General features: G+C 32.8%; 1 protein-coding gene across 5 annotated transcripts in view; it reads right to left on the bottom strand.

Annotated features, from left to right (window-relative positions):
• hth (Meis homeobox homothorax) overlaps positions 1-23,175 on the bottom strand; it is a 393,321-nt gene that overhangs the window by 327,445 nt on the left and 42,701 nt on the right. For 3 of the 5 annotated variants that reach the window (XM_072534421.1, XM_072534423.1, XM_072534425.1), the window contains exons 2-3: positions 19,291-19,356; positions 2,809-3,029 (exon numbers count right to left, since the gene is read on the bottom strand). In XM_072534421.1, coding sequence (XP_072390522.1) covers positions 2,809-3,029; positions 19,291-19,311 — 242 coding nt within the window. In that variant the 5' untranslated portion in view covers positions 19,312-19,356. Of the gene's footprint in view, positions 1-2,808; positions 3,030-6,706; positions 6,845-19,290; positions 19,357-23,175 lie in introns of those variants that run through there. The other 2 variants (XM_072534424.1, XM_072534422.1) reach the window with 2 other exon arrangements.

Here is a 23,175-nt window from a genome sequence, read left to right as displayed (position 1 = left end):
ATTGAGGTATATAGTATCATTTTTCTTTTGACAAAAATATTACTTTTTAAATATTTTAAGATTATTATAATTTTGCATAATTTAAAACTTATTCATTCATACTTTAAAAATAAGGTCTATAATTGCCTGTTTATACGATGGATTCGTATACGCACCTTTGGCCGAAACCATATTATATTTTTTTCGTAGACTAAACAATCTGAAATTACGATCTCGTCAATAGTCAATACACTTCAATACACTTAAATCAGTTTGAAAGTTTCCTTGTGTTTATTTGTTTTATATTCCATATAAGTTGAAATGAGGTAAGCTAAATTATTATCATATGAATGCGTGTATATAGAGGGCACTAACTACTAAAGAGTTAATGGCTTTGTTAAAAGAAGACTCAGACTGTGAAAATGCTGACTCACTTGATGTGGTTTATGTGCCACCGGAAACCGATGAAATTTCCGATGTAGAAGACATTGATGATAATATTATTGGTGAAGAAGGAATAAAAACAGATATTGCAGGTATATATGAAATACAAGTGAATGGGAATTCTGACGATTCTGATGATGATATTCCTCTGAACCACAGATCAGAACGTCCAAAGAAAGAACCAGGCAAAAATAATAAATCCAAATTTGTCCCAAGTTGGCTAAAAACAGATACTCATTCGTACTCGGCAGTAATTCAACATCAGTCTGATCGATATTTAGAAAATATAAAAGCCAACCATGGAGGCAAGTCACCTATTGAAGTTTTTTCACTCTTTTTTGATAAAGAAGTAAGTGAGAGCATTCGATATTTTACAAATATTTATGCATCGCAGAATAACCGTCACGATTTTGAAATGAATGATACAGATTTAAAAAAATTTATTGGCATATGTATATTATCTGGTTATCACACTCTGCCTTAAGTTGATATGTATTGGTCGAAGCTCTTTTTGGACTATTGAAAGAAAAAGGATTCTTTGCAACAGGAACAGTAAGGGAAAATCGCACTGCTAAGTGTCCTCTAGAAGAAAACAAAATTATGAAAAAAAGGAAAGAGGTTCATATACATGTGCATTCGATTCCAATTTAGAAGTTTTGGTGACAAGATGGAACGATAATTCAGTAGTGACTGTAATGACAAATACATGTGACGTTTTACCCCTTATGCAAACTAAACGTTATAACCGTAAAGAACACAAAGAAATTCTTATCCCTTAGCCTAATATAATTCACCAATATAACCAATACATGGGTGGAGTGGATCTGCATGATAATGGCATTGCGAATTACCGTATTCAAATAAGAGGGAAAAAGTGGTGGTGGCCGTTGTTTACTAACATGATTGACACTATGGTGGTCAATAGTTGGAAAATTTTTAAAATTGCGAATGATTCTAAAATTTCCCAACTGGAGTTTCGTTCAAGATTGGTTCTTAACTTACTAAAATATATTGGACATGCAGAGAATAGTGAAGAAACCGCTACATCATTGTCAAACTCAGTATATGGACGTCCATCTAAATTTGCTTTACCAGATGAAACTAGATTCGACAATATTGGCCACATTATAAAAAGAGACGATAATAGTGCAAGAAGAAAATGTCGGATGTGCAAAAGTAATACTATTTATTTATGTAAAAAGTGTACAGTGCAGCTACACCCCGATTGTTTCGAAAATTTTCATCTTAAAATTGAATTTACAGTTAAGATACAATATGTTCCTTTTTTAAAAATTGTATGCGTATTCGGCCAAAGGTGCGTATACGCACCCACTTGTTTTTCATGAGAAAAAAAAATTCTTTTTGGTTGCAAATTAGTCTTAATTTATGTGTTTTTAATCCAATCTAATAAATCAATTGTCAAATTTCTCTTTGTTTATTGTCTCGGCCCTTAATGGGTTAATCAAATCTCTAAAAGGTTAGAACATTTGTAATTTTTAGATCAACATTTGTGACTGTATATTCAGTCAAGTTGATCTATTTTGAAAATGGAAGATCTTTTTTACAGTTTTTAATTCTTATTTTTAATTTTATTAACTTCATTATACGAAATCGTCATTAGTTCCAGATTTTTTCTGTGTAATTGTTTGTTTTTTTTTTTGGCATTGACATATACGTCATAAACTAAACATATTACGTAAAGATACATAGAAAGAGCAGCTCTAAATACTGTGGGACAATATAAACCATATAAATATGCCATATAACAAAAGGTAGAAAATAATAAAATTGTAGACAAAAGGGAGTACCTACAGGAGACAAACATTCCAGGTTTGTAAGGGGTTTATGGTCTATAACTTCCACTGGGTGCAGGGTAGGCCAGTGATCAGTTTACCAATCTCTCGGGGTCTATTTTAAAATCCCTAGTTTTATGGCGGTGATGAGTTTGTACTATGTACGAGAGTATTTGTGCTAATTGGTAATGATTTTACGTGTACCCAAACATTAATGGCTACAAGATTCAACTATTAAGGAATTGGTACTAATCCACAAATCAGAAAATATTTAGAATACTACATTCAAAAAACCGCGAAAGCTGCAGAAGGTGACGTAAAAGTACCGTCTGATCAAAATCAATATTTTACCATTTCAGTCTCGGTACTACCTGATAAAAAATAATAGGTATTTCACAAAAATCAGATTGGTTCTTATCTAACCTGCCGTTATTTTTTCTAACTTAGCCATTCATTGGCAAAATAGTACCCGTGTAAGGTTAAAGGGCTGTGTATTTATTGTTACTACAAAAAACTCCTTTCTTGAGATGGTTGTGATTATTATTCATGTCATATAGGATCAATATTATTTATATAATATTTTGGTACTTACCCGTAGATCGCGTCCTTGTCTCTCTTCCCGACATCAGGTACGGCTCCTCCCATGACGTGGTTCGCCGTGGGGTTAACATGGTTCGAGTGATAAGGGTGCATTGCATGGTTCAAATGGGGGGAGTGATGAAGACCTGGTAAACTAGGCCGATGGGCCACGTGTGGTTCGTACATGCCCCCTGCCGCGCCGTCCATGTACCCCGGATGGATACCATCATCATACTGGAAGAAACAGAAGGAAAGTAAGAAGTTTTGCCAAGATTAAATGGAAAATGTGTACTGCAGTGTCCTATAAGCAGAAATGGCCATAATGGGACAATGATATTGATGATACGTTGATAATTCCAGGATTTTTACTACGAATTTATTTAGTATACTACTGCTACTATTATCTTACATTATACGCTATTATTATCTAAAAACTGTACAGATTACGAGTTATACACTGCTTATTAAACATTTAAAAATAGTTTTAAGACTTATTCTTACAAACTACCTTGTACGGTAGTTTGGAAGGTGTTGACAGCGATCGCGATAGAAGAAGAATACTATAAACTGCTCGGCAGCATTCGGAAGTACTAAGATATACGGCATTTGTTTTTTGTAGTTCTCGATTACTTTTAACAGCATTATAGTTTATTACATTCCGTCTTTGTCAATCCTCTTCAATCTAATAAACACACTCGAAGAATAAGACCTGCAAAGACGCTAAAAACTTTATACTTAAATATAAGTCTGTGAAACGTTATATAAAATTGTCCCTTGACAAATTGTTGGAACAGCAGCTGTCCAGGTATGATGTATTGCACTAAATGTTTATACAGTGGAACCTCGATTATCCGTCTCTCTATTAACCGTCACCTCTGTTAACCGTCAGCGTTCATATTATATGGACTACATAAGTAAAAATATAGTCATCAATTCATTCTGTTTCAGCATTGCGATAAGTCAAACGAAATTCCTTAATGTCATAATATCTATGTGTCAACATAATTCAGTTTAAGTTAAATTCGAACATTGATTGTGTCACTTATATGTTTGATTAATTAAGTTTTGAAAAATGGAGCCTTCCCCATCTGGAGTATCAAAAAGAAAACGTGTTATTTTGTCAAATGAAAAAAAAAAAAAAAAAGAAATAGAAATTATTGCAGAACTAAAGAAAGGTGTTTCTGCTGTCGCATTGAGCAAAAAGTATGATGTTCCGAGAACAACATTCAATGATTTAAAGAAAAATGCTGAAGGAATTGAAAAGTATGCTTCGCAAATGGAATCGTTTGATGGATGGGTGAAACATCGTAGGACAATGAAAAAAGCCACAAATGAATCACTCGACACGGCTCTGTGTTTGTGGTTCGTTCAAAAAAGAAGCGAAGGTGTTCGTTTGTCTGGACCAATTGTTGCCAAAAAAGCGTCGTTTTTCAACATGAAATTGAATGGCGATCCTTCATTCAAAGGAAGCGGCGGTTGGTGGTAAAAGTTCAAAAATCGTTACAGTATACGGGAACTGAAAATCGAAGGTGAAAAAAAGAAAGTTTTAAGCTATGATCGATGAATATGGTTTGACACGAGATCAAGTGTGCAATGTAGATGAAACTGCTTTAAACTACAAAGCATTGCCAACGAAAACACTCGCTGCACTGTCTGAAAAATATGCACCCGGATTTAAAACGGAAAAGCAACGAAACACAGCAATGATGTGTTCAAATGCAAGTGGTGACCATCGCCTTCCTTTATTATTGATTGGTACAGCAAAAAAACCACGTTGTTTCAAGGGCATAAATATAACCGCGCTTTCCGTGAACTACTACGCACAACATAATGCATGGATGTCCCAGGAAATATTCGCGGACTGGTTCAAAAAGGTATATACTGCAAACCAAAATACTGGAAAGCATACAATTTAAAACACGCAGTCGACAATGCTGTGGATGCTTAGGCTGATGTTTCGGAAGTAACGCTGAAAAGAGCGTGGAATAAATTATGGCCTGAATCAACTCAAGTTGAAAATGCCCCCGTGACAGCTGAGCGTGATGCGGTAACAAATGAAGTTATGGCTGGATCAACTGTTTTGTTTTCGTTGCCTAGATGACACAAACGAATGGTTAATTTGTGATGAGGACGCAAACGGCTATCTATTGCTGACAGATGATGAAATCGTTAGAATGGCAACAGAGGCGGAAGACACTGATTCAGAAGCTGACACAGACTTTGACGTTGGCGATGTTGATGATGCCATTGCAACTCACAAAGTATTCTCGACAAGAAGAAGCAAATAAGGTAGATTTGGTGATTTTACGTCGATTAAGAAATTCAGCCATTACAAAATGTGAAGTAACAATAAAACAAACAAAGATTTCGGAATATTTTAAATCAAATTGATTTGGCTGTACTAACATAAATCCCTCATATTGTCAAGTAAAACGTACAAATATGAGTTAGTATGAGTTTTTTTAATGTTCTGTTAACCGTCTTTTCGATTATCCGTCATACCCCTGATCCGGTGCCCTGACGGATAATCGAGGTTCCACTGTATTTTTAATCTGGCTCCTGTCCAGTGCTACTCTTTCCGGTATAAATTCATAATTTTTGAGTGTTATTCTAAGTCCTTTGCTTTGTTTGAGCATGAAATTAAAGTACTGTAGAGTCCTACTGCGTACCTTTGACTAATTTGTTTTTAATTTGTGTGTCTCATTATATGATTTATGTTTAATCTAATCAAACATTTCTGTTCGAATAAAGAAACTCACGCAAAAATACGTTATTAATTTCCAAAAATGACAGACTACACAACATATATTTTGGAAAACTGCTCAAGAATCCTAGAAAACTGTCACCACTGCTTTTTCAAATGATACTCCAGATATCATCAATTATCTAATGAAGCTGGTGATAAATGATGGTGAAAAAGATGACAATGTTTTCCTTAACGATAAATCAGAAGCCACACTTTAAATAAACTGAATTATATGGTTTATACATCTAAAATGACACTTCTTTCTGTTTAAATAATGAAAGTGTTTTTGGTGTTTGATCATTGGAAGAAAGGTCACCAGTATTTATGAGTTTTGTACATCATAACGGTCCGACCTATATCATCATCTAGGGCGAAAAAAACTTTCTCAAAATATGTGCAACAAATTTTAGTTAATAGATTTTCTTCTGGTATTTACTCTTTCACTAATGAAATCTTCGACAGCTAAGAATTTCTCTATTTGTTTTTCAGTGGTAACCTCAGAACTAGCTGACGCATTCAAATTTCATCACATAAACCCAAGATTCCCATTTTTCAACTTTTGGATTCAACTAAGATTAAGGAATGCTCGAATAAGAATCATTTGTGGTGATTGCATAAATCGGCCCCAAGAGTAAAATCAATGTTACATTTGGTAAAGGATTAATATTGCGAAGTGATTCTCTGTTTAGATAACTGGACAACAGACAAATCGAAGTAGATAACTACGCAGAAGATCTGAGACAAAAGCAGATACGGAATGAAGACACGAATTGATCTGAAAACTAGCGGACGTAGTTTTGTGAGAAAGCAACAGGTTTGGTCGTTCATAATATGCACAAAAGGAAAGAAAAATCTACGAAAGACCAGCTTAATTGACAAGGTCTCTATACGATCATTAAAGAGATTAACGATTTAGTTTATGCTTAAAGTTCTGCTTGAGACGTACAGGTTTAAGAGGAACTTGCAACGATTATGCTTGTATGATGCTACAGTCGATGTGCAAGTCCAGACTTGTGTAAGGTCGCTGGTAGATAAGTTTCCTAGCTAATATAACAGCCCTGAATTATCAAAACGCATAGACAAACGAATAGACTAGAATAACCGAATAGGAAAAGAAAAATTCTTCTAGGGTTGGAAAAAAAATGTTTACTGTGCAATAACTTACCGTGGAGCAATTTAAAGGAAAAATCGTTCCAATACTAAATCCAAAACGAGGAACAGCCTATAACGAAGAGCAACGACTAGACAAAACTCATTCTCTAAAGAGAATGAAGAGCTAAGCAGTTTGACATGATAACTCTTGACATAACTTTGTCAAAATTGACTTTTTCGATTTCCCAAAAATTTGATTTATGTAAGACTAATCACATTACCATCAAATTAATACCCATATGTCGCAGGTAAACATGTTTAGCATATTTTTTTAATTATTCCTAATCGGAGATTCATAATGAAGTTTTTGTATATTTACCGACACAGTTATTATTTTTGGAAGTTTCATGTCACGACTACATTTAGATATGCAAATTCGAGGTGATTAACATTGAATTTTATTAAAAAAGAAACGGCTGTCAGTCATTACAACACCTCGTGAAGTATGTGCGTATGTACGTATTATTTTGTACCGAGTTGATTTGTAGAATACATGAAACTGAAATGAAGTCATTCAAATATTCGGTGTAAACTGGAAAATGTTAAAACATTGATAATAGAGTAAATACAAGTTAACTCATATTTTTTTAAAATTAGTCCAGTCAGATTAGACGAAAAAAAAGGCCCAATTTTATTATTTTAACCTTTAGGGGGGCCAATAATAGTGTAAAAATTAAAATCGCGACTGAATTTTACGCTCCGTTAGCCGCCATCTTGAAATTAAGGGAGAACCGTTTTTGCTCAATATCTCCCTCATTTTTAATTTTTCGACAAAAATGATAAGGACTTAAATGGTTGAAATTGCAATTTCCTACAATTTATTCTTGGCAAATATTTTCGTAGGTTCAATATTTTTCGAGATAAGGGAGAAAATAGTGACAAATCACAATTATTGATTTATCTTGTTTATTATTAACTTTTTTGTTTTGATTTTTTGTGCCTCAATCAACTTGTGCTACGTCTATGACGAGCCGAACGAGACACAGGCGATTAACGAACCCTAGGCACTGACGGCATCAGCAGCAGGCCATAAACAGGAACGATCCAGGCCCAGTTTATCGATAGACGATCTTCGAAAGAGACGTATTGCAATCAAAATGGAGCAATGTTTTGTGTGTGGAGAAGCTACAACCAAAAATAATATTGTTACAGTAAAAAATGTGGCGTTCAAATTCTTTTATCAGCATTGTTCATAATGAGGAAGAACACAAGTGTATGCTCGAAAATGTTGACATCGTGGTCATGCATCAAACGTGCCAGAAAAAGTATGTGAACAAGAGGCTAGTGGAATTGTCACGTTGACGCATCTCGATTATCATCATTATCAACAACATGCCATCGCTAGTTGTGTTGCAGGTATGACCAACATTCGTTTTTAAAAACTGCTTTATCGTAGCAATGAAACTCCATACATATATGCCCATTAATGAATACCGAGCTTCCGATCGTTTGGCCGGCCGAAAAGTCCGATAATTCGAGACAAAAATATGTTATTTCACCCAATTCACTATAAATATCCTTCACTGTATGTAGATATATATGTTAAGGGATGGTTTTGCAAAGAGCCAAGCAGAACAGTTTGAAAAATATAAAAATCTGGAAAGATGTGTACTAATAACCCATACTGTATTGTAAAATTACTAACAAAGTATGATTAAATGAAGAATTAACTCTTTATGGTTAAGCCTATCTGAAAATTATAAAAATTCTATTAATTTTAAGATGAATGACGACTAAACAACTATCATTAGATGAACCTATTGTATTAAAACGTTAAAACAAAGACAGAATGCTATTAAAACGGAGAAGCACGAACTACAGCATTACTCTAGTTTAGAAACGCTGATTGTTTTTATAGCAATTTGGCCGACAAATCTGCATACTAAGTAAATAATTATGATAATGCCGTGATAAGGATTATAATAACCGACAGAAATTTAACCACTACTTCACGAAATTAAAGTAGTCTATGAATATTCATTTATTATTATGGACTAGTCGATAAAGATTATGCTAAAAGGATAACTTCGGTTAATACTGATTGAAATGTCTCAATTCGCAAAAAAAGATGTTGATGAATCGGACTTTGGTAGTAGTTTTGTGTAGTAATAAATTCAGTAATTTTTCTTTTCAGGATTAACTTAAACCTTAAACTAAAAAATAATCAAGCAAGCTAAAAAGCAATAAACAAAAATTTTTTAGAAGAATGGTGGTAATAGGAAATAAAGACCAAATGTTGAAACGAAAATGCGAGGAAAAAAATGCAACACCAACGCTTGTTAATATGCTGACAGAAATTCTTAATGGACACTTAAACGAAGATATAGACATATACCGGAAAGCTGGAAAGAAGAATGTATTACAACAATCCACAAACAGGAGATAATGCAGATTGTCAGAAGTACCGCTGCATCTCAATCACCAGTACTTTCAGTAGATAACATGGAACAGCTATGAAAACCCTAGTCGAAAACGAATATGATGAGTTGGACGTTCGTGCATCGACCATATAAATATACTTGAACCTAATTAAAGAAAACATAATGGTTAGGGATAGACCAACCCATCTTTTATTTGTGGACTTGACGAACGCTTATGATACAATACTCCTATGTAGGCTATGGCAATTTATTGAAAAGCTCATCTATAAATAATACACTTGAGAAAGCAATACAACAATTCTATAACGATCTTGTTCTGGAATGGGTATACCACTAAACGACGAAACAACCTTGCATGCGCTTCATTTGGTGGATGATCGAGTAGCCATCGCACTAGACCAGGAAGATCTACAGCTGAAGAACGAAACACATGTACTTGGAAGCAAAGAAGGACCTACTAAAACGATTGGGGTGAAAGAAAAAAAGGGAAATATGGAAGAAAAAATGTACAACTGTATGGATTAAGTTTTTGGAATAAGAGAAAACAAATGAAACCCCAGGAAAATATGCTAATAATATCAGAAAGAACACACTCTGGATACATTGTTGATGACTAGACTCCACGAAAACAAAACAAGGACAGCTATTTCGTTTTCTTCGAGTAAGTGACAAGAACGACAGCTCATATTAATGCAATAATAGATATGTTCAAGATATTCTGAAACTGCTTTTCCTACAAAGCTGCCTGATCTTCTCGTGCTAATATAACGCATGGCGAAGTCAAAAAAATACAAAAAATTATTGGTTGATTTTGAAATCGAACTAAGAAAAGTTTTACAAGATTCAGCGCCATGCCACGTGCCAAAGTCCTGATGAAATAATATTAAAAAAAAAACTTAAATAGTACAAAACTCAGTTGAGAATATGTGAGTCATTGTAAAAGATATACTTCATCAAATAGATGATCAAAGAAAACAACTGATTCAGGCTGTAATCCAGATATGATTTCGAGAGCGACATTTTAGAAAGCTGTAAAAAAGTTGGTTTTACGCCAAAATGCGTTCAAGAAGTAGAACACCACGGGAGGATATATTTCCTATTAAAACAATTCCATTTATTGTCAATCATACATTTAAGATACATACTGAAATATGAAATAAGTAAAAAAAAATTGACCAATATTCAGACCAAAAGCTTAAAATACACCTTTTAGAAGGTTTTTTATGCGCTGAATCCGAATTGCTATGGTTTTCTGAGATATCCTAACCTAAAAGTGTAAAAAATTGCGGTTTTTGGCAGATTTTGAAGTTATGTAGCATAGTAATATAATTTTTGTAATTGCTTCCAGGAACTGTTATATCCATCTTAAATTATGCATCTCAGTCTTTCACATGACGTTGAGTTTACTCAGATATCTTCTTGTTTCGCTGAGATACAGCATTCCAAATTTTCTTAGTTTTAAACTACAAACCATATTATGATTATATGAAATAATGGAGAAGCTAAACTCAAAACTCCCCAGATTCATTAAAGCTTATTTCAACAACCTCAAACTTGAAAACCTAAATAACCCCAAATCCAACACTCTCAAACCTACACACTCCAAACCCAACCAACCCTTAGTCGGCTAACCCTGGAATCCCTAAGACTAAATGTGTTTACTGATCGAAACAAAACACCTCTAACCCTATCAACTCCTAAAAACCACCACCTTTAATCCAGAAGCAGAAAAATCCACCTAACCTTTGAATCCATAAGATTAATTGCTAATTTTTTGTATTAAAAGGAAATTATGTACAGCAAACCCATTTATCCTTCAAACCAATACTCCCCTAAACCAACCAACCCCTACCCACTAAACTACCCTTTTTAGTTCACAAGCAGGTAAATCGACCTAATCCGAAAATCTCTACGTAAGCGAGTTTACTTGGCAAACCAAAATACTCTAACTGAATCAATTTTAGAAACCATATTTCAGTCCACAACCCACCGTTTTTTGTTATATCCATCCCTTTTACTCCACCTTTCCAAGCCGGAAAATCCACCTAACCCTGTAACTTAAAAGATTAACCGCAAAATTTATTTATCCTAGAAACTACCTCCTTCAACTACAAGCAGGCACCTTAAAAATGGCCCAAAACCGCTATTTTTGCACTTTTAGGTTAGGATATCTCATAAACTAGAGTCAACTTGGTAATTTGTGTTCAGATTCTCTTATCGTTCTACACAATAAGTGTTCCTCTTATTTCTCCTTTTTTCTTCCTTCTTTTATGCAGGCTTTAAAGCCTGTTTCTTCTTCAATATTAACCTAATAAATTGTTTAAATTATCGCACCATCTTTTTCTTGGTTTGCCAATATTTCTTCGTTCATTTGGTGTCTTATCTCATGCTATTCGTACTATCCTGTCCTCTGCCATCCTAGTAATGTGTTTGTTCCATTCCTGTCTCTGTTTTGTCACCCATCCATTTATGTCTTCTATATTGCATGCTCTTCTTACGTTTTCGCTTCTCTCCCTATCCAACAGACTTTTCCCTGATATTCTTCGGAGTATTTTCATCTCTTTTGTTTCTAGTAGTCGTCTCGTTGTAGATGTGTCCAGGTCTTGTCTCCGCCGTGTATGTTAATATAGGTCTAATTGCTGCTTTATAGATTCTTGTTTTTGTGTCTTGTCTTAGGTGTTTGTTCTTCCAGATTGTGTCATTAGGAGATCCCGCCGCTCTACTTGCTTTTAAACTTTGTTGTCGTACTTCTTTTTCCTCTTATTGAACGTAACTAATTGCTTTATTGGTCAAATAAGTTGTCTTATTTTTTGATAACTCCTTTTATAATATACCGTTGTTAGCACAACCTAGTCAGGACGGTTCGACTTCAGATGCCAAGCCATCTCCAGGTTTTATTAGCAATCTTCCGGCATAGAGGACTTTGCTAGAAGTGACCACCCATTACCTAGCTTTTTAAACAAGAAAAGACGAGGAACAACCAAACAAAGCAAACAAGTAAGAGGCACCTCCAGAGCAGTAGCCTCTCCCTACCGGAAATTATAAAAACGGATACCTTTATAGGTCATATTTACCAAGATACTACTGAAGGAACTACTGAAAAGCAATCTGGAAAACTAAACAAGCACCGAAAAACTAGTATTTTAGTTTTCCTGTTCCATCTTTGGTAGTAGTACTAGAACATACATCTTTGTCTATAAATCAAATTTGAAGTTTCAAATATATCATCAGAATATCTAGCTTTAGTTTGATTGATGAGACAATAAACTATAATCGGCAAATCATTATAAACAAGACAAATTAGTTCCGGTATTTTCAGTGAAAATATTTCTAATAACAATTAACCGTACTATATCAATAATTCATATTACATATAGTTTTCACCACTGGAGTACCGATATCTAAAGAGAAAAATTATATATAAAAAAACCGATGATTTATTGCTTTAATTAATGTTAATTGTTATGCAGTGACAGCAAATGTCATATTAAATCACGCAGCATAATATTCATTTTAAATAAAAAATGAATTAATCGCAGTAATAAATTTTATTTGAATGCTGTTTTAGTTCTCTTTAGTAGGATAGGTGTTAATGGCAACTAACGTTAGATACTTTTTAAATTTCTAAACAAACTTACATTCCGCTTTCTTTAATACATATTATGCAAAAAATGTAAACATTTGTTCTTAAAAAATTATGAAAAACAGAAGTTATGAAGATTGTTTGAATAGATTTTTGTTTACTTCTCTAATCAGAACTTGTTATTCAATTTATATAATTGGTCCACAGTTGATTCGAATTTATCCTTTGGTACCACATCTACGGATTGGAATCTCCTTTAAGGTATCTATTCTGCGGCCTACTTTACAAGTATCGCTGGATAAACCCTGTTCACGTGATCCCTCCATTACCACCTCGCTCTTAACTAACCAACCACATTATTATATCTTTAATTATTTTCTTAGGAAACGTCAGTGACAATGGAAACGATTTAGAATATACTGCAACCGAAGTGCTAAAGTGGGAATTGGTGGAGCACTAGTCAGCAATCTACATATCCATCAAGGAGTCAGACATGGCTGCGTGCTGTCACCTATGTTTTTTAATTTGTACTCTATTCAAAAAGCTTTGAAATCAAATATTGACAGTATAAAAGTAAATGTTGTTACGAGATCTGTTAATCTTTTTGGATCATCTTCTACATTCATTTTTCACCTTGTTCTGGATCGACCTCTTTTCTGACGTCTTCATACTGTACTTGACAGTAGCATTTTCGGTAGTTTACCTTCTGGAATCCTCTGTATGTGTCCTAGCTATCTTAGTCGTTGGTTTCTTTTTTACTTCTAATATGCTGGGCTCCCCATATAACTTTCTCAGCTCTCCATTTGTCTTTCTGATATCCGTTCTTTTCATTTTTTGTCCCCCGATACAGATTTCCTCTATATTCATTTTTGTAAGAGTTTTTCCCTTATACTAAAAGAGATTGTTCTCTTTTCTCTTGATAGTTTTTTAGTTCTTTTTCGCTGTTTAGTGTACTTACTTTCAGCATCTTTTGGTCCTGATTTCAGTGTGAAGTCTTAAATTACTTCTATTCTCTAATTATTTTCAACATTACTCATAGAACCACGTTTTCGTCAGTTCTTAATTTTTTTTTCTACTGATTTTGACTAATTTTACCATACCTCTCTCAACTCTTCCCTGTATTTGCTCTGGATTCTCGTCTTCTTTGGTTTTGTCCATGTCCGCGTTGGATGCTTGTTCGTAATTTCTTTTTTCATTTGCTGTCATTAACCTTATAGCCCTATTCATTCTTCGTCTTTCTGTGTTTATGTTCTTCAGAACTGGTATCATCTGTTTCATTCTCCTAGTAATACTTTTATTCATCCTTTTCAGTAAGTGGATGTAACTATTTCTATTGCTTACTTTTGCATTTCTAACATTTCCACATACGATGCTAGAAGTATTTTTCTTTATATGTATAATCTCTACACCAATTAGGACTAAAATTATATTTAGTCCTATTTTTTGCTAAAAATGTAATTAGTCTGCGTTTACATATCCATTAAAGATTTTTTTAAATAAATACAATAAGTTCACTAATAAGTGGTAACTTATCTCATCGTGTGTGGTTACTAATCAATCTCTTAACAACTTCTCCATGTTGTTCCAATCTCTGTTTTAACTAAATACACACCAGCATGTCAAATCCACTACGGCAGAGCTTTAACTTTTATGTCTTTGTAATTTGTTTTAGTACTCTTAAATTGGTTTATGCAACAATAAAACCAAATCAATTATGGAAGATATAATATGAACGACGATAAATACTGTTAGCAGATACTAAGTATTCAGTACAGGCTCATATATAAAGTTAATTTAAAATAGATCATTAAAAATAAGTACAACGGATTCAGGAATTCCGTTATAATAATGTGAGACTGTAATTTTACTTAAAGTAATAATTGTGAACGAAGACTCAAAATGAAAATATTTTAAAAATTATTTTAAAATTGTTTCGCATAACAAAAATTTGGAATGACTCTTTTGCCTAAGATTCTCTTGACCTATTGAGTTAATTTTAACTTTCATTTCGTCATAATATTATCATGTGATATGCTTTTAAGAGAGACACTAACTTATGTTTTGACTCTTCTTCGTCTAGCCATTCACGTCCACATCTGAACATAAGCCTCTTCAAGTCTTCCTTTCCATTGTTTTTTATTGTACGCTACTTGTAGCCAATTTTTCCCGGCATTCCTTTTCAGATCATCTGTCCATCTCATAGGAGGTCTGCCTCTGGATCTTTTGTGTTGGTATGGTCTCCAGGTTAAAATTGATCGGTGCCATTTGTTTAGATCGCTCCTAGCTACATGTCCAGCGTATTCCCATTTCAACTTTAATGATTTTTGCACCACATCGGTGACTTTGGTTTTCTGTCTTATCCATGTGTTTGTTTTCTTGTCCTTAAGTGATATACCTAGCATTGCTCTTTCCATCGCGTGTTGAGTGACTCTAAGTATATTCATATTCTTTTTTGTGATTGTCCATGTTTGTGCCGCATAAGTTAGTATCGGAATAATGCATGCATCAAAAACTTTAGATCTAAGATATAATTAAATTTGTTGATTTCTGAGTATATAGTTCAGTTTACCGAATGCTGCCCAAACTAACTTTCTTCTTCTTTTTATTTCTTCAGTTTGAATTTCCCTATTTAGTATTATTTTTTGTCCTAAGTATATATATTCTTCAACTTTTTCTATAACTTTATCGTTTATTATTGTCACGGTGTCTTCGGAGTGCATGACTTTTGTTTTGTTTAAATTCATTTTCAGTCCTATTTTAGAAGATTCGGTATGTAGTTCTAAAAGCATGGTTTGCATTTCTTGTAGGTCAGTAGCTATCAGGATTATGTCATCTGCAAATCGTAGATTAATGAGGTAGAGGCCATTGATGTTTATTCCCTTATATTTCCAATTTAGGTTTTGACTCTAATTATCCGAAAACCGTAGAATAATATTTTAAATATATTTATTGTTTTTGAAAATATTCGTCTTTATGCTCTATATGCCTACACTTTTGCAGGCATTCGAACCACTTCCCAAAGCAATTTTTCGATTTCACGTCACACACCTGCAAAACAGGGTTTTTTAATCAATGACTTCTGGTATCGACGATAATATTGCTTCCACGTAATTTGTTTTTGAGCTTTAAGGACAAAAATAAGTCACTTGATATCAAGTCATGACTGTGAGGTGGACGAACCATGAATTCTATTTGTTGAATATTCAAATGCTAGGATAATAGATTAGATATCTGTCAGCCTGGCATTTTCTTGATGATAAATGATCCGAGGACGCTCATTTGTTTTCTTTATTTCACTGTAGACTTTAAACAAAGAAATAGTTGTCAGAATTGACTGTTCTATTTTGCTGTAAAAAAATGGCCATTGATTTGGGAGTGCTTCGAGAGCGAACAACTTTTCTGAATTTGGTTTTTTGATTAGTACAGTAAATGATCATGTAACATTTTATACACTGGTGGAACTAACCCCTAAGCTTGTCCAAGTCTCATGGTGTGACATAGCAATTTTGCATTATTATTTTTTTACACAGCATCAATATCTTTTGACACAACAAATGATTTTGGAGGGCTTTCACAGCTTTCGTAAAGTTTGTTATACAAGCGTTTCAAAGTGGTAGAAGATGCTATTTTCTTCATCGCTAAAAGTGAATCAGAGAAACAACAATGCTGGAAATATATAGAAACAGAAGCTCTAAGTAAGAATCAGAATTACAGATTCTGAAAAATGTAAAGCAAGTGCCGAAAAAATCCTACGATACAGAAGAACGGACGATGATTTTTCAATGAAAATCATCTCGAAAACGATCTCAATTCCAGCAATATTTCTGTTAAAAAAATTTCGTCAACAGAAGTAGTCATTCAAATTCCATTTAGGGATCGGTGAGTACCGCTAAAATAAAGACAAATGATTGAACACAAGTTAAAAGATGAAATAATAAGGCTAAATTTATATAAAGACATAAGAAAATCAACAGATCAGGAGTAATTTCTCTAAAAGAAAGATATTCAGATTTCTTGTTACAATTTATATAGAAAATCAAGGTTTTAATATTAATTATCCTATACAAAATAATAAATATATGATTTGTTAGTCTTTTGCCTGTTCAGTTTCACTTTTTTATAAAATAACATATCAATAATTATTCTGAGAATCTGCTAATAATATTCAAATTTTATTCAAAAAAAAATCGTCAGAATATTTCTGTTCTCATTAGATTGTGAGATTAGAAAAATATTCTTAATGTATTAAAAGTTGAATAAATGAAATATTTATGCTAATATCTTATAGAGAGAATTTTTTACGTGGATGGATGTATAACTTAACGAGAAAATAATGCGGAGTGACATTTCTTAGTAGTTACATCAGAATGTGATATATATACAAAATTAATTAGACAGGAAAATCTGATGTCTAAATTAAAAGTCAGTTGACGTAATCAATTTAGTTTTACGCATTTTATCTTAAACTCAGTAATAATACACGTTTTAAAATATTTACCATTATTGGAAATTGATATACTTAAGCACAGGACAATGGGAAAATAATTATTTATTATTGTTAGTTTGAACTTTGATTTAAACGTACCCTCTACATAATCTTTCTTAAAATTAATATACAACTCATAAACCAAAGTAAAACTAGATTAATTAACTCAATTTTGGTGGGCGAATGCACTAAATACAGAATAAATCAGAAGAATAATCTATAATCTATAAAGACGACGTTAGGACTACCTTTATTTCGCAGTTTATTCATGTTAACATGACCATTTGCACTCTCTACCTAGAGTAGAAACATTGAAATAAATATATATATATATATATATATATATATATATATATATACATATACATATAAACAGTGATTTTTCTTTTCAGTTTAAGTCTCGCCATTCCCCTATACCTATTTCATGGTTTTTCAATTATCAGGAAGAACTTGTGAGAAACTCAAATTGACAGTTCATCCACCTGGCAATTATTATACCACAATATACCAGTGTACGCTTGTAGCGACCTGTGTACAAAAAGACATGGACTCAAGAAACTTCTCACAAGTTTCCTGATGATTGGAAAACCATGAAATGCATATAGCATAATGGTAATAGTCGAATTTAAAAGAAATATCACCGTCTATATATATTGTCAACTAAAGTAGTATAAGGATAATGGTAAAGCTTGCACGAAAATAGATAAAAAAGTTTAAAAAAGATAGAAAGCAATCATAAATAAGTATCATCTTCATTTTCCATCTACTCCTGAATGTAAGTCTCTCCCAATTGCTTCGATTTTTCTCTATATCGCACCAATCTAATCCACTGTTTGCCTGCCACTGCTCTTATAGTCTTCTCATGGTTCTTGTCCTCCTTGATTTTCATTCGAGGATTCTCAGTAGCGCCATTTCATTTTTGTAATTTCTAACGATATCTCTGATCTTCGTTCTGCGTCTTATCTTGGTGTGTCTAATCTTGTCTTTCTTTCCATTGCCTTTTGCGCTGTTTCTAGTTTTTTAGCAGATTTCCTGGTAGTGACTTCGTTCTCCAACCAGTAGGTACAAGTTGATATGTATGTGTTATACACATTCTTCTTCAAGTTAATAGGAATGGGTTTTTTAACAAGATATATGTTAGTTTTGCCGAAAAAAAAAACAAATCCTGGGTATGTTCTTCTTTTACTTTCAACATCTTGATTTGGTTTTTCCAGTTTGATGACATGGTCCAGGTATACATACATAATGTTTAACTCTATGGTATGGTTTTGTATTCTGTCCTGAAACTTCATTTAATTGTTGTAACATTTCATTTAGTTCTTGAATATTATCTGCTAAAAACTATATCATCTGCAAATCTTAAATGGTTTAAGTACGACCCGTCGATGTTTATACCCCTAATAATCCATTCAAATTTATTAAAAATGTTTTCTAGAGCAAGGGAGAATAGTTTGGGAGAAATAGTGTCTCCTTGTCTGAATCTCCGTTGCTTGTGGGATTCGTTTTTGTACTTTCGTCCAGCTATATTTACATGGTGGCAATCGCCACCATAAATAAGTATTTATGGTTGCCTTCCAGTTTGATTTTGTACATTTTTTGATCCCTTGTTATACTCTTAAATTTTAATTAATAGTAATATTATCTAAAATATATAAATATGATTCATATAATTGTAGAAACCTTTAAAAAAATTATTTCACCCTAAAAGAAAATTTATTCTTGTTCTTGTTTTACTATACAAGTAGTAGTGATTAAAATGGTATTAAAATCCTGGAACTACCAATAAAATGCTTAATATGTTGATGTTAAATGTGATGAAAAAAAATTGATATTCAATATAGTAATTATTTGGTTTATTTATTTTAATAAATATGTTTAAACCAGATTATAAACAAAGAACAAAGGTTTAATTTTACAATACCAAATAGTCTACGTATCTACAACAAGTGCTAATTTAACTGTTAAATATATTGTAAATAGCTGCCATCTCTACTCCATACGAAAATCCAGCACCTATTAGTAAAAATAGAGATGGGAGCATGTGTTAATATCTAATACTTTACGGATGCATTCAGAACGGTAAGTCTGCTTTACAAATAAATTAAAAACAAACAAAAATACATAATTAAAAATTGAGTTATAATTACGTTTTTTTGAAGAACATCCATGACTCGAATTTTGATCACTGATGGGCCTTAATGTTAAAGTTACACCTAAAAATGATAGCGGTGTTAATGGAGGCTGCTAAAATCCTACACCAGAAGGCGGCTGTGCAGAGATGTAGTGCTGTTTTTTCTTCCGATTGTAGTTTCTTCCATCTAATCGGCGATAATTGTTTTTTATTGCTAAAATTACGAACCAAAAATTGGTCGTGCCAGAATATATACGACTACACTCTATTTTATTCAGTTTTTTGTCAAAAAAATAAAAAATGAAAAGTTTTCGTTAAACAAATGTTGCACTCGAAGGTTCGTCCAACAAAAGAGTGCAACTTATATTCAAAGTGACAGCGTAAACCGAAAATCAGCGGACTGTTACAGCGCGTGAAGAGACGTAGCTCTAGGAGGTTACATTGTATTAGGTTGTTTGTTATTACACTTGAGGTGTACACCTACTGTAAAATTTCGATAACGCAGATTATCGTATACTAGAATAGTATTATTAAATAAATTCTGATTTTGTTTTTTTAATATAGTTTTTAATAGCGAGAACATATTATGGGAAATGATAACTATTTGCGCTAAAACGCATAAATATACAGCTCAATTGCAAACTGGAAAAAATATTATGCTTTGAGTGTCTCTTGAAATTAATAAACAAAATTTAAAAATTTCTTCTTCGTTTGCTTGCCGCAGTTTGGCAATGGATAAATTCGTTTTTTTTTGGTTTTTGATTGATGCGAGACTTGCAATGATTTCGTTAGTATTGAGAGAAACAGTCCTTATTTTATTTAAGGAACCAGCAAGTCTACAGTGAAAACAAGTTAAGTAAAACAAAGAAGTCGCAGTAAGTTTTTTACCTATTTTTATATGTATACTGCAGACTAAATAACTATGCTGGATATTTCAAAGATGGTGATCTAAACAGGGATGAAACCCTTCAACCTTCAATATTGTATGTACCCGGTGTCGTGCAATGTTAGTGCTTTTTAAGGGGTACATCCCGTAATATTTTTATAATTGTTGATCATTTCTTTTTTGTACACAGCACTAAGTTTTGTATGTAGATTAAGAACAAAAAAACTCCATATATCATGATGTAATATTGGTTTGATAAATTTTAATTATTTTTTTTAATAATCGAATAACAAAAAATGCTCGAAAAATAATTTAAAAATCGACACTTATAGTTGGTGAAAAGTGACTAATTTTTGAGGAAATTATTATTAAAAGCAAATACAAAACAAAACAAAAAAGAAAACTCTAAATAAAATAAATTAAATGCCTAGAACTTGGAATTTAATAATTGAAATAGAACTAAAAACGAGAGAAAAAATAAGAAAAAGGATAATTTAAAAATTCCTAAGCAACTACAAATAAACAACTGTCTCAAATAGACATATAAAATATTTATTCAACTTTTGCTTAAAAGATTTTTAAAAAATGAACTTTTAATTGTACAGCTAAATCTTGAAAGTAATCCAAGAAAAAGTCGAGAGCTAGCTTAGTAAATCATAAATTCCGAGTAAATTATCTAATAACGTATTTTATAAATGAACAGGAAAATTAAAGCAAGATCGCTATAAATTATCGAATCAAAAATTATTTTGAAGCAAGTTGAATTTTTGTCTAAAACTGTTCTAGGTTTATTTTCATAGACGTAAATAAAGGATATTGTTGATGTAAAAATAGTTTTATACAGATACGGCAAAAAATATAGTTCTGAAACGGTTTTACTAGAAATATTTCCGCTTTTTCTGCATGTAAATCGAAAGGTTAAATAAACAATTACTTTAACAACTAATTTTTATTCCAAAATGGTATTTGAAGAAAATAGACCATTATATAAAACTAAAGGTTTTATATAAACTGATTATTAGGTTAAAAATGTTAAAATATCAGATTTTCAGTTTTTCTGATTAATTATAATATTGAGCTATTTCTAATGTCGGATAAATATTAATCACAAAGGTTTTTCTACTAGTTTTCTGAAGTAGGATAACGCTTTCTGCATTTCTCTATAGCACTCTCTCAAAAAATCTGGGCATAACTCTAAATGAGGAGAAAAATGACAATGATGGCATCAACACCCAACAACATAGTAAGAAATATTCGTCATAACTTCAACATAAATAATTCCAGCTACGATATGGTAGAAAAACTCACATAGACTTCTTCTGACTAATGAAGAACTTAAATCTAGAACAATTCTAGCAAGCAAGTGGTACTTTGAGTTGAGTGGACAGCTTAAAAGAGGAAACTTACGAACCAAAAAACAAAAATAACAAAATACAGATTTCTTATTTCACCAATTCACCAGTTCACTGACAAGCAGACTCTTCTTTGAACGAGACTTTCTGAGAAAAAACTTAGTGGTCTGTGAAAATTGTATCTGGAAAAGAAGAAACAACTAAGAAAGATAGGTTAAAACCTTCAACCAATACAATAGGTGTGTTTGGAACCACCGTCTTCAAAATATTTAAAATGGGCTGTTTAAAATTTATTTTTTGATTTTACCGGGTTATTTAATTGGGGATATTGAGATATAGATAGATATATCGGTTGGTGATTCGTCAAGTAGGCCATAGGAAACTCAATCGGAAATTCTAAACTGTCGAGTTTTTGCTTTCCTAATTATTTTACATACGTCATGAGAAATTTTGTAGAGGACTAAAATTTGTAGTGAAAACGCGTGTTAAATAAAATTGTTCTACGAATTAAACGCATTCTAAAATTTTGAAAAACTATTATATATTTACCAGAGTTGTCAAAGTTAGGCCACACGTAGTGCAGAATATGTATAACACGTTGCGTTTGGTCACAATCTTAGACAAGGAAAGAGAGAGGACAGGTAAGGCTCATTTATTAAACCTTCGCAAAGTGAATCCAGTTTCGATGTGACCGCCATGTTTTGGTGCCTGTACATTGCCCATTACTACCTCTCGTAGAGTTACCAGGTCTACTGAATTTTCAGTAATCTACTGACGTCCCGTTCCAGAAACGATCCCCTAACTCCTCAAAGCAGAACCTGAAAAGGCAGATAACAAATGTCAACAAGAAGTAATGCCCGTAATAAACCACGAAGAAATAGAAAGAGCAGTAAAATAAATAAAAAGGAATCAAGCTCCTGGCAGCGATGGAATCCTAGCAGAAATGCTGAAGGAAGGCGGAGAAGAAGCCATCACATATCTAAAAATACTATTTAATAAATGTCTATTCCAAGGCAACATACCCGAACAATGGAATACTGCTAAAACAATACTAATACACAAAAAGGGAGGCACCACAGACCTGAAAAATTATCGACCAATTTCACTTCTTTCACAACTTTACAAAACATTTACAAAGATTGTTACAAACAGGTTAACAATTAAATTTGACGGATATCAACCAGTAGAACAAGCAGGATTTAGAAAATAGTACAAAAGTGTAACCATCTATATACCTTGAAAATCCTAATAGAAAAGACTAACGAATACTATCTCCCATTATGTCTGGCTTTTATAGATTATGAAAAAGCTTTTGATAGCATAGAACTGTGGGTAATCGAAGAAGCATTAGTCAACAACCGGATCGACTCCAGGTACAGAATATTAATACATAATATTTACGAACAAGCTGAAATGATAGTGGCGTTGGATAATGGAAATGAAACAAGACCAGTAAAAATCAACCGAGGAGTAAGACAAGGAGACACAATATCTCCAAAATTATTTACAGCTGCCCTATAATAGAAGATATCTTTAAGTGAATAGACTGGGAAAATAAGGGAATCCTTATTAACGGAAGATATTTAAACCATATTAGATACGCAGATGATGTAGTACTAATAGCTGACACGTGGAATGCACTGAATACGATGATTGAGGAGCT

This window comes from Diabrotica undecimpunctata, chromosome 6, assembly GCF_040954645.1.
Source record: "Diabrotica undecimpunctata isolate CICGRU chromosome 6, icDiaUnde3, whole genome shotgun sequence".
NCBI lineage: Eukaryota > Metazoa > Arthropoda > Insecta > Coleoptera > Chrysomelidae > Diabrotica > Diabrotica undecimpunctata.
This window is presented reverse-complemented; position numbering and strand designations above follow the sequence as displayed.